We start from the raw sequence: 12,606 nt of genomic DNA, 5'->3' as shown, positions 1-12,606 counted from the left end.
TTAAATAAATTTATTTTAAAAATATATAAATATTTTTTTTAATTTGCACATTCCTGGGCAGTTTATTAAAATGCCCAACTTTAAAAATCATATTTAAGAATTGTGTTTAACTAAACATATATTTTTTACACTTATATTTCCCTACTTGGTGGGCAATTGCATTCAAGGCGGTGGGCAGCAGCTCGACCCCATTTGCTGGCGGTGGCTGCGGAAGCTGCGTGCGTAAATTTTAATTGACTCTGCGCTTGGCTGGGCTGCTAAGAGTTCTTCTGGCCTTCTTTGCACAGCGCTAATTAATTTATTAATGTTGGTTATTTTTTATGATTATTATTTCTTTTTTTGCTACGAAATTGGCAATTAAATAGACTGTCGTTAGCCAAGAGGGGGCTGGGCTAGAATTATGGCCAGCTTATGCTTGATGGCTGGCCAAAAGAGCTGTTAAGCTACTCTGCCAAGGCGAGCGAATGCTGCTGTTGCGCTTTAAATTGCGAGCTTTATTTGTCAGCAGCAGACGCAGAAGCATCGACAGGCAGAGATAGAGATAGAGAGAGAGAGAAATGTGACACCTACTAAAGTAAAAGTCTTAATGGCAACAGAAGCCGCGGCAGCATCCGCAACGGCAGCAGCCATAACATTATCTTTATCTGCAACTGCCAATTTGTTGGCATGACAGCCGGCGAGGCGTGGCAGATAAGCAGAGACAGACGCACAAACCAGGCTAAGCCAACGATGACAACAACAACAGCTCTATTCCAGTCGCAGTCGCTGTCGCAGTCTCAGTTTCTCTAGCACACACGTAGGCACACCTGGTTTTTGCGCCTGGGCTGTCGCATAATTTTGCATTCAAAAGCAGCGCCAGCCAACACACACAGAACACCAGAGTACCCTCCCCTTCCGCTCCACCTCTGCCCACTGGCCAACAAAACACGTTACTACCTTTGCCAGGTGTTAACTCATTTGCGTAGCTCTTAAGTGACTCAATAAACGGCAACTCAAACTGAGGACTGCACGCTGTGTGCCAGCCCACAGCTACTACATAAATACACTTGGCGAAAAAAAATATATATAGAAATATGTAAAATTTATATGCAACTTGACTTATATTCACTTTCAATTATATGAATTTATATGAATTTAATTTATATGAATTTAAATATTGTTCGCTTTAATATTGTTGATTTGGTAATTTTTTTTATATAATATTATATTTTATATCAAGCACAGGAGGTTGGAAATTTCTAGGAGCAAGAATTTGACTGTTAGCTTTACATCCTCTGAAGAACCTATTAGCATTTTCCTTAAGTGCATAGCCACATATATAAAATATTGTATTTATCACTAAATTGTCAAAAATTTTAGGGTTCAGTTGTACTACTATTTTTATGAACACAGCTGCATATATTGCATACAACTCTTAATATATTTACTTTTTGAATAAATTTAAATTTTAATTAATTTAACATTTTATTTTGTAAAAGTTGTTGAAAAAATTAAAAAAATCTTTTTTAGATTTTACACATTTTACTTAATAATAATTTCATATTCTTAAATAAAAAAAATAAACTTAAAAAATATTTAATATTTATTTGAATTTCACACTTACGCCAACAACTTTCGTGCAGCCACACCAATTTCTCTCAGTGCACGCATTTATAAATAGTCTGTAATATATATTCATCTATACATTCGCATCACATATGAGCCTGTGAGTTAAGTTACAGCGCATTCCACATCATATATATAATGTGTAGAGTAGAATTGACGCTTGGCAGGAAGCTGCTGATTTGCAATGACAAATTTTTTAAGGACTGTCAAATGTTTTCATTAGACTCGACAGCGCCTGCCAAGCAGTTGTTGAGTGTTAATTTTGATGAGACTAAATTTTGCAAGCGATGATATGAGAAGCGTATGAAAATTGATGTGAATTGTGTCTAGTCTTGCCTTGCTTTGGTTTAGAAGTTAAAATAGTGATAGAAAATTATAAAAAAAATTAGGCTATAGCTAAAAGAAATTCTATTAGCATGTTGATAAACATATAAAAATTGCTTTGTGATTCCAGACTTTGGTGAGTCCAAAAGCCGAAATAAATCTTAAATTTGACGACTACAAAATTGCAGCTTAGATTTCCATGAACTCAACACTCTTTCCACCCTCAGCCACATGCATTCCCCTTTAAAGCAAAGACAAGCGAATTACTTTTTCCTTTTTCTGTTATATTTTCCTTTTGTATTTGCACTCATTTACCACTTACTTATTACTTGACTTTATCCCGCTATAGAAATGGCTTGGCAGCTAGAGTATGTGCCACCTCTCTCAGCCGTACGCACACTCACACACGTCGCGCACTTCATCAATAAGTTCAATATTTGACTTTAGCTTTGGCTACTTCTCTTGGCAAATACAATGCCTTTTGTTGGCAGCTTCATTAAATGCACGCCCACATGGCCCATCAAAAAAATATACCCCAATATGCCCAGAAAAGAAATATCCCATCAACCCCATAACGCAAATATTACGCGAGTCGTAAAAGCCAAAAGCGGGTTACGGTTGCTCCTTGTGCGTCGTTCGTTCTCTCTCTGCAGCACGTATTTATCGAGGGCATTAAACGAAGCCGCAAGGAGCACAGTAAAATCAAGCAGAAATTCATTTGTTTGACTCACTCTGACCAAAAACGCAATCGGAATGCCAAAGTCGAGTAAATTTCAACTTGACTGCATTTTAATCAAGCTGAGAGCAGAAAGTGAAGCGCATTTAGAAACACCCTACATTATGTCTTACCTTTTGCTGTGGGGTGCCACAAAATGAGTTGCAGCCATAAAGCATTTCCATTTCCAGCCAAAAATAAAGTTAAGTTGCGGAAAAGTGACAATCAAATGATTCTAGAGTAAGATATTATGGCTCCAGCGTCTCACTTTCCTGGGGTGATAAATTATAAGTTGCCCAGGGAAATGCTTACAATTTTAACAAATGAATTGTAAAAGTCAACGAGCAGTGCTAACTTCAGCGCAAGCTTTAAAAAAATATAAGCAAATATTTTGAATATTTTAAATTATTATAAAACATATTTAAGCTAAGCCAAAGTTACAAAGCTCTTCTGTCAGCTTAAAAAGCTACTTAAAAAGTTGCTGAAGAAATATTTTTATATGCAAAAAAGCGTGAAAATTTGTAGACTAAGAAACAACAATATTCTTTCGCTTTCAACTTAGCTTAAGATTCGAAGGCAGAGTCAGTCTTAGGCTTAAATTAGTAAGCCAAAAAACAAAGCTTGACAGCTTAGAGTCAATTACAAAGAGCTTTAGAGCTTTCAGCCGACGTAAACTAACAAAAAAAGAAGGAAAATTAAACTTCAATTAATTATCCGCAACTTCCTTTGCTCTTCCAAGAGCTACAATTTCGTGTTCACACTTGCAGCTAGTGTCATTGGAGCACTTGCAACTAATGTCACCAGCACAATAACTAGAACGCAAATGCTTATCAAGAAATTACCGCATGCATTAAGTGACAAGTCGCACGCGAGGCGTTGCCAGACTCTTAAGAAGTCAAAACCATGCAGTAGCTGCAAATTTTAATGCTACGCTTATCACTGCCAAGGGATGGCTTTCATAGCCATTCAGCCATTGTCATCATAAGCCATAAGCCAAGCCGGGGGATGCTGTTCGCTGGTGTTCGCTGCTGTTGCAGCGGCTGCTGCTTAGGGGTTAGCAACACGAGTCACCGAAATGCAACCCGGAAAGGCGCCAGTCATTGTCTGGCATTTGCTTTGCACTTCAGCAACGTTTGAGACAACAATGTGAGCGAAGAAGAGGAAGAATACGAAGAAGAAGAAGAGGAGAAAACACTGAAAGCCCTGATATAGCCAGAAAGTGGCGTAAAACACGAGACTCAAAGTTGCCAGTGTTTAAAACAACGGAAATCAGCCTTTGGTGTTGATAGTGTTTTTTTCTCGCTTGCTTTTCATTACATACCCTGTAGATATCAGCGACTTGAGACGGGTATAAAAAGACGATAAGTGCAAGTTATTGATTAATCGATATTAATCGATTTTAAATTAAATCTATACACATTTAAATTTATAGTTTTTTGGAACAATGCATAGAGATTGAAAGTGCTGAAAATCGATTAATCGATTAATATCGATTTTGAGCTGCATTTAATTGATGCTCGCAGCTCAAAGAAAATGATCAAAAGTATGAATTATATAAGAATAAAAGTGGGAAATATGCATTGAATTGATTAATCGATAAATATCGATTTTTGAATTTAGGTGAATTTTATAATTTTATATTGAGCTCAAAATTATGAATTATATGAGAATGCTTACTTTTATTTTTTTTTATTAATCGATAAATATCGATTTTTTAATTTAATTGAATTTCATAATTTTATGTTGACCTCAAAATTATGAATTATGTGAGAATGCCTAATTTTATTTTTATTTTTTTTTTAAATCGATAAATATTGATTTTTGAATTTAATTGAATTTTATAATTTTATATTGACTTCAAAATTATGAATTATATGAGAATGTTTAATTTAAATTTTATTTATTAATCGATAAACATCGATTCTATTGAAGCAAATTACATTTGCTATATAATATAGTTGCTTTATTTTATTTAATATCTCTTCTATTTCAAAACTGTTATAAAATGCCAGCCCTATATACACTATAAGGTATCTCCGAGTCCCTCGCTCTCACTCTAGCAACACTATCTTCACTGTTTTTTGTCGATCTCCGCATTGGGTTACGAACAAAAGAAGGCCCAAAGCCACGGCGACAAGCTCGTGGGTAGAAGAAGAAGTGAAAAGCAGAACAAAGCTGCTTATTGTTTTAATGGTTTAAGCTGAAGCCAGGCAATGCGAACTCTGGACTTATTCAACTTCTTCTGCTACAGCAGCTTCGGCTGCCACTGCTTCTGATACTTCTTCTTGTTTTTTTTTTTAAAGTGCTAAGCATAAGATGATGCAGAGCAGTTGATGCTGAGGTCCTCCACGTCGTGCTGAGGGTGGCTGCAGCAGCGACGACAACTCACACTTGCCACAACACTTGCCTCGCATGCGTCTGCCTTGGCTCAAGTGTGCAGCCCGCTCAGCTTCAAGTTGCTCTGCTTCTTCGCTTTTTATACTTTATATACTTTATATCATACTTCATGCATGTACAGAGCTCGCTCTCTATGTGCGACTGTCGCCTTTGGCGTAACGGAACTTGTGTGGGGCGCAACTCTCCGCCAAAGATGTTTGGGGGAAGATATTGACAATGGGCGGGGTATTTTTGGGCTGCATGTGTGTGCCTGGGTGGTCCACGGTCCTTGGAATCTCTGTCCTCAAATTGATGCGCATAAAAATTGAATTTGTTAGCAAAATTGACAACTGAAACTTGTGTCTGTGTGTGCGTGTGTGGTACGTGCTCCGCGTGCAACGTAAGCAAAATTTATTTATGCTCTACGTTTTAGAAATTTATTTTAATGGTCTCGTAATGTGATGTCATCTGACGCCCACGCCAAGAGTATGTAGCTCCTGATAGTTGCCAGCATGCGAGAGACGCAAGCAATTTGCAAAGGCAACTAATAGACCTGCATAAATCAGTTAGGATCTCTGCAAAACAAATCTAAGTGAACTCTTTTTGTGAAATTGAGCAATGAGCAGAGAATAAAGTGTGAAGATACAGAAAGGAAAATGGAATTTAATGCGAATTTGTGTTGGTTTCGAGTGGCTGAACTATAGAATGGATGTATGTTTCGTTTTTGTTTGGCAACTTTAATCAATTTGTAAGCAAAATAGCAACAGAGCAGAGAAATAAGGATGGAGTGAGTTTGAGTTTGAAAATTATTTATTAAAAATAATTTTTGACCTCGGTCCAGGCTTGAAGCAGTCTGTTGCAGTCTTTCATTTGAGCGGCAAAAATATTTTGAAAATTGATTCAAGCAAATGCAGAACTTATTTGACTGCCAAGAAGAATATTTTGAAAAAAAAACAATAAAGTTATTTTTATTACTATTTTAACTCGCTTTCAAATATTGCGATTGTCAATATACTATTTAAATGTTGTTCATATTTTAATATTATGCAAGTTAAATAATAAAAAACATTTTAGCTATATTAAAATATATAATATATATTTTTAAATAAATTTAAAAAAAAAATCTAAAAAATGTATAATATATTTAAAAATATATTTTATTAAATATATTTGCAAAAATATATTTATGATATCAATAACTTATATGAGCCAAATAATCTGCTTCATTTTAAGTTTATTACATGTGAAAGTGCTTTTAAAAGTGAATATTTACAAAAAAAATTACATTTCTAGCCCTAATTCGCAGTGTGGACAACAAGCTCTGGCGCAGCTGTTGCCAATATGAGTTTATTGTTTATAAGCCCGCCCCATTTCGAGCGGAAACAGCTCGATTTCAATTTCTATTACTTGTTTCCAAAAGCCCCAACAAAATCAAATGATAAATGCGACTGGCTGCCAACTTGGGTGGCTTTTTTTTTTTTGCCGGCATAAAAGCCATGACGAAAATCTTTACTTCAGTTAGCCATATTTTCTTTTATGCTTGCGAACAAGTACAATGGAGCGGCCTCTCTACAGCTGGCTCTAATCCATACACTTTAGCCATTTCTCGTTATGTCTGCTGCCTGTTTCCATTGTGTGCATTGTCGCCACGGATATCCGCCATGTTGGCTGCTGCTGCTGCCGTCGCTGCTTTGTGGCACGTTCCAGTGCACAACAAGAACAACTGAGAGTACAACTTTCATTTATGTATTTCGTGTTATTTAAATTCGCAACTTTACCTGCCCGCAGAATAAGCCATAGAAAAGCGTTGCCAACAATGCCAAAGCTGGCAAATAGCAAAACTTGGCTCAAATGCAAAAAGTAGCTATTGCCAAGGGTGCGCCCATCTAGCAGACATTGTTGCAATCTGTTGAGCATATATATGCATATAAACACACATATATATATATATATCTATATATATTATTATATATGTATATAGATAACTTTTTTTTTGGCAGCTGCATTTCCTTTGCTGCTTAACGCGTTCCTTTATTTGGCCCTGTTTGAAGCACGATATTTGCTTACCAAAACAGAAAAAGAAGCGTAGCCTGCTTTTGGGGGAATTTGAAGGGCGCACTTCTTTACCTGTTTACAATTCACTTTGCTGCACTTGAGAAATTACACATGCTTCGCTTTAGCCTCGCCCCTCAGTACCTTTGCCCCGTGCCCCTTGCCCCTTGCCCCTTGCCCCTTGCCACTTTGTCTTGCTTTACTTTTATTACGCTCGAATTTCAGTCTGTGTGCGAGCACCGCCGGCCAGAGGAGGCAAGTAAATCGTCTGTCTTATTTGTCTACCACTACATGCAACACACACACACATACACCCACACACACACACACATATACTCTTTTAATAAGCGTCCGCATTAGGGTTCCCCTTTTTGGTCCTTTGCTTTGTTGTTACCTTTTGTTGTCGTTGTTGTTGCTGTTGTCGCTGCTTCTGCTGTTTGCGCTAACCAACAGCAACAACAACAACAACAACAACAACTTGATTGGTATTTTCCGCTGCAGACATTTTGCATAGCTCGCCAAGCCAGCGCACCCCACACATTATTTTTCCTTTATTTTATTTTATTTTTTTTTTTATTTTTCTTCTCTTTTTAATTCCAGCAGGCGGCGTTTTTATTGATTTTATGTGTTCGCCATTTTTTTAGGCAAATTTGAGGCAACTGAACTCGAGTTACACAAAAAATGTGCCTAATTTTTGTTAGATTGAGACTGTTTCAAGAGAGCTCAGCTAGGCTTTATGTTTTATATGAATCTTATGTATAAAGTGGAATAATAAATATTTATGAATATTTAACTTTAGTTTGATAAGTCAGCAGACATGAATTTAAGCCAGTTTCTTTAATTAAGTGAAGTCTTTAATTTTCATTATTTTACTCTAGAAACTCAAACATTTTGGCGGGAAAATATGTCTAGATTTGCTCTGCATTTTTGTTAGGCTTTAAATACAAAATTGTTATAAAGACTGACCAAACGGGAGTGATACCTTTTCCAGTAACTATATTTCAGCAAATGCTTAAAGTTTTCATTAAAATTAAGTTTTTTAAATATTTTATAATATTGGCTCTTTAATCGTGTCTCATTTTTTGGTAGTTTTCAGTTTGATTAGAAATTTTTTTTTTTTTTTTTTTGACTCACTTGCTAATGCGTTAAGTATATATTTTTTATGAAGTCAATGAAGTTAGCATAGCTACAGTTCATGAGCAATTTATCGCTTAATATAGAAGTCGATTTGGTCTCTATATTCTCAGCGCTTGAGTCGAGTCTTTGCAAACTGAAGCTCTGCCAAACACAGTCGTAACAGCCATTTGCATGCTTGACTTTTGCATACTTAATAGCTCGAATATAGCTTCAAAGTAAAGCAAGAAAATACATAAAATATTAAAAAGTATGTTTTTAAATAAAATTTGCTTTTGAATAACTCTTATTTGGGCTACTCATATGAAATATTTCACATATAAATAAATAATAATAAATAATTTATATAAGCTGTTAAAAGACATCGAGCTATTTTAGCTATTTTGACTTCAAATGTTGCTCGAATTATATATAAATATAATATATTTATATTATATTATATTATATATAATATATTATTATTATATATATATTTATATATACTGTCTTGAAAGCAGTATTTTAGCTAAAGTTAACGTTGCGAAAATTACAAAGCTGCAACGAGCTGAGAGACAAGTTGAGACAGACGCCTGTCTGGCCAAGTAATGAAGGCTTAAGTGGGAAATATAACTGCTGAATACTACAAAGGACTTTATGAATTCAAGCAAATGCATTCCTTCTATCAAATATTCTTACAAATCAAAAGAGCAGAGAAGCTTAAGTTCACTTAGAAGAGGAGCTGTTGTGAAATGCTGCTTCTGCAGCTAGAGCGTAGCTAGGCTTTATCTATTTCCAAAGAAAAACTCTAAGCATTTCAAAATATAAAAATATAAAAATAGTCCTTAAAAACATTCAAAGGAATTCTCAGTTCTCTTTAAGTTTCTGCTCAGTTCTATTCCAAATACACAAGTAGCCTTCAACTGTATCCAAAGCATTACAAATAATTAGCTTTGAGGCACAATTGCAATTTGCAGCTGGCAACATTGTGCCTTGGACTGATTTTCCAGCTCATTGCATTTGCATTTGCATTTGGCTTAAGTGAAATTTGAGCGCTTTAAATTACATGCGCCGACGACAAAGGCTCGCCCCATTAGACAAACAGGCAGCGGGGCTGGGGCTCTCTCAGGCTTTCTCTTTTCTACTTTTAACGTAACTAAACCAACTATCCATTAGTTGTAATAACAAAAGAGCAAAGTAAACTTTTTGTGTGCTAGCCAGAGCACAACAGTGCGAGCGAAAAGTATGCGCATATCCGAAAAGTGCACCACGAACTAAAATTTCGTTTTCTTTTGTTTTCCATATTCTCGTTGCGGCAGCTGGCATCAAGTACACGGACAACCAGCGTGTGATAATACTGGTGAAGGATGTTAATGACGAGCCGCCCTATTTCATCAATCGACCACTGCCCATGCAGGCGGTGGTGCAGCTGAATGCACCGCCCAATACGCCCGTGTTCACGCTGCAGGCACGCGATCCGGACACCGATCACAATATACACTATTTCATAGTGCGTGATCGGACGGGCGGACGTTTCGAAGTCGATGAGCGCTCGGGCGTGGTGCGAACCCGCGGCACCGATCTCTTCCAGCTGGACATGGAGTATGTGCTGTACGTGAAGGCCGAGGATCAGAATGGCAAAGTCGACGATCGTCGATTCCAGAGCACGCCCGAGGAGCGACTGTCGATAGTCGGCGGCAAGCGGGCGCCACAATTCTACATGCCCGGCTACGAGGCCGAGATACCAGAGAATCAGAAAAAGGACTCCGAGTAAGTGGCAAAGAAATTGTGAGAAACCTATATGCAAATGCTGCCAATAAAAGTTATGCGAATTAGAGCATGACGACGATGTGAGAGCCAAAGAGGTTGGCTCATTGAAATTCCAACAGCAAACAACTGTCAAAAGGCAGTCGAGCGAGTGACAGACAGCCAGCCTGGGTCCCACATATCTGTATCTATATAATATATGCATGCATTTTACATATGACAACCAGAAACTCCATTCGCTAACTGTCACATCCCTTTGTGGTCGCTTTCTCTTTTTTGTTTTTTTTTTCTTTTTGCAGCATCATTTCGGTTAAGGCCAAGTCCTTTGCGGACAGAGAGATACGGTATACGCTGAAGGCGCAGGGCCAGGGCGCCGGCACCTTTAACATTGGACCCTCGTCGGGCATTGTCAAGCTGGCCAAGGAGCTGGACTTTGAGGACCTGCGACAGCCGCATGTCTATACGCTGATTGTGACAGCCACCGAGGATTCTGGCGGTTTCTCCACGTCCGTTGAGGTAATGCCGTGTTGCCATTTCAGACCCAACTTGAATTTAATTGAAAAAAAAAAAAATTCCTTCAACTGCAGCTAACCATACGCGTGACGGATGTCAATGACAATGCGCCCAAATTCGAGCTGCCCGACTATCAGGCTCACAATGTCGACGAGGATATACCGCTCGGCACGAGCATATTGCGCGTGAAGGCCATGGATGCCGATTCGGGCGCCAATGCGGAGATAGAATATCTCGTCTCGGACGATCATTTCGCCGTCGACTCGAATGGCATCATTGTGAACAACAAGCAGCTGGATGCGGACAACAACAATGCCTACTACGAGTTCATAGTCACGGCCAAGGACAAGGGCGAGCCGGCCAAATCGGGCACGGCAACGGTGCGTGTCTACACCAAGAACAAGAACGACGAGGAGCCCAAGTTTTCGCAGCAAGTCTACACGCCCAACGTGGACGAGAATGCGGGTCCGAATACTTTGGTCACCACTGTCGTCGCCTCCGACAAGGATGGCGATAATGTGCGCTTCGGCTTTGTGGGCGGCGGCACCTCGTCCGGCCAGTTTGTAATCGAGGACATTACCGGAGTCATACGACTGCACAACAAGGCCATCTCCCTGGATCGCGACAAGTACGAGCTGAATGTTACGGCCATGGATGATGGCAGCTGCTGTGTCAACGGCGATCAGACCATACACACCTCGACAGCCGTCGTCGTGGTGTTCATCACCGATGTGAACGACAATAAGCCGGTGTTCAAGGACTGCGGCACCTACTATCCGAAAGTTGAGGAAGGTGCGCCCAACGGCAGTCCCGTTATCAAGGTCGTGGCTACTGATGAGGACAAGGGCGTCAATGGACAGGTAAGAGAGGGTGAATAATGGAAAAAACAATGTGACTTTGAGCTGAATATCGATTGTATAACTGTGATCGATATCGGTATAGATATTGCTATTTATCGATTCTATCGATAATTAAAACTTATTCAATTAATGCCTTCGATATACTTCTAACAAGGCTTTTTACTTGATGAGTTATGGGAAATAGATAGTAAAGATGCTAAAGTTAGATATATATAGATATTATCAATAATCGATTTTTATCGACATTTTGAAATTGCTTCAACAAATTCTTCTGATAACCTCGTAACGATAACTTATTATCGAATATATGTATATTTCAGTGATTTTTTATAGCTATATCGATATATCCAGTTATCAATTTATTTCGATAATTCAATTTTTTTTAAAATTTGATTTGAATAAACAATATATAGCTATAACTCAGTATCACATGCACAATTATAAGCGATACATAGTATAGCTTTATAAATATAGCAGATAATCGATTGTTATCGATATATTAAATTACTATCGAGCACTTCTTTTAATTATTTCTGAATTATAGCCAATTAACAACTGTATTGCTGTGGCTATTGCAGCTTAAAATTATAAAAATATATCTAATAATCGACTGTTATCGATTTTTTAAATTTCTGTCAATACATTCCTTAGCTAAACTCATAAGTATATATTTTATAACAGATATTTGTAGAAGGCAAAGTCTATTGTAGATTTGCAGCGCCAAAAAATGATAGTATTAACTATCAATGTTATCGATATATCGATAGTTGCCAGCATGGACAATATTGCAAGAGTAACTGGTAGTTGAGAACAAGCCAGATCTTATCTTAAGCATAAAAATAGCTCCTCAAAGCTTTCCAGTAACTTAACATCGATAGCCTTAATAATCGATAGCAGCTATAATCGATAAAAGAAAAGGATATTAGATGCAGCCAAGTTTTAATGCATATTTACATGCAACGTTTTCCATGGAGCAATCAAACCTTATCACAGACCCCCATATGGATCTTTCAGAAATAACGCTCTCTTCTAGGGGTTTTTTGTAGAATCAACTTAAAGTCAACTGTTATTATAGGTGGGCACTCATAATTAGAGGCATGTGATTTGTGGGCCACTCACCAAAAGCAGTTTATGGTAAATTATATTAGTCGCGCGATAGATTTCGTGTCGAGATTTGAGCGGAGCTGCCACACGCTCAAGTTCAATGCACCTGTTCCGAGGCGATGTTGCATGTCGTGTCGTGTCGTATCGGCTGCACCACGCCCATAATAATGAAAACTGTGT

General features: G+C 37.9%; 1 protein-coding gene across 4 annotated transcripts in view; it reads left to right on the top strand.

Annotated features, from left to right (window-relative positions):
• Nucleotides 1-12,606, top strand: part of LOC111594226 (neural-cadherin) — a 138,987-nt gene that overhangs the window by 19,291 nt on the left and 107,090 nt on the right. For all 4 annotated transcript variants that reach the window (XM_030224364.1, XM_030224362.1, XM_030224363.1 and 1 more), the window contains exons 2-4: nucleotides 9,502-9,952; nucleotides 10,249-10,465; nucleotides 10,537-11,322. In XM_030224364.1, coding sequence (XP_030080224.1) covers nucleotides 9,502-9,952; nucleotides 10,249-10,465; nucleotides 10,537-11,322 — 1,454 coding nt within the window. The remainder of the gene's footprint in view (nucleotides 1-9,501; nucleotides 9,953-10,248; nucleotides 10,466-10,536; nucleotides 11,323-12,606) is intronic.

Source organism: Drosophila hydei, unplaced genomic scaffold, assembly GCF_003285905.1.
Source record: "Drosophila hydei strain 15085-1641.00,03,60 unplaced genomic scaffold, DhydRS2 tig00008114-arrow-pilon, whole genome shotgun sequence".
Classification (NCBI taxonomy): Eukaryota; Metazoa; Arthropoda; class Insecta; order Diptera; family Drosophilidae; genus Drosophila; species Drosophila hydei.
Note: the sequence above shows the minus strand (reverse complement) of the source record. Positions and strands in the feature narration are given on the sequence as shown.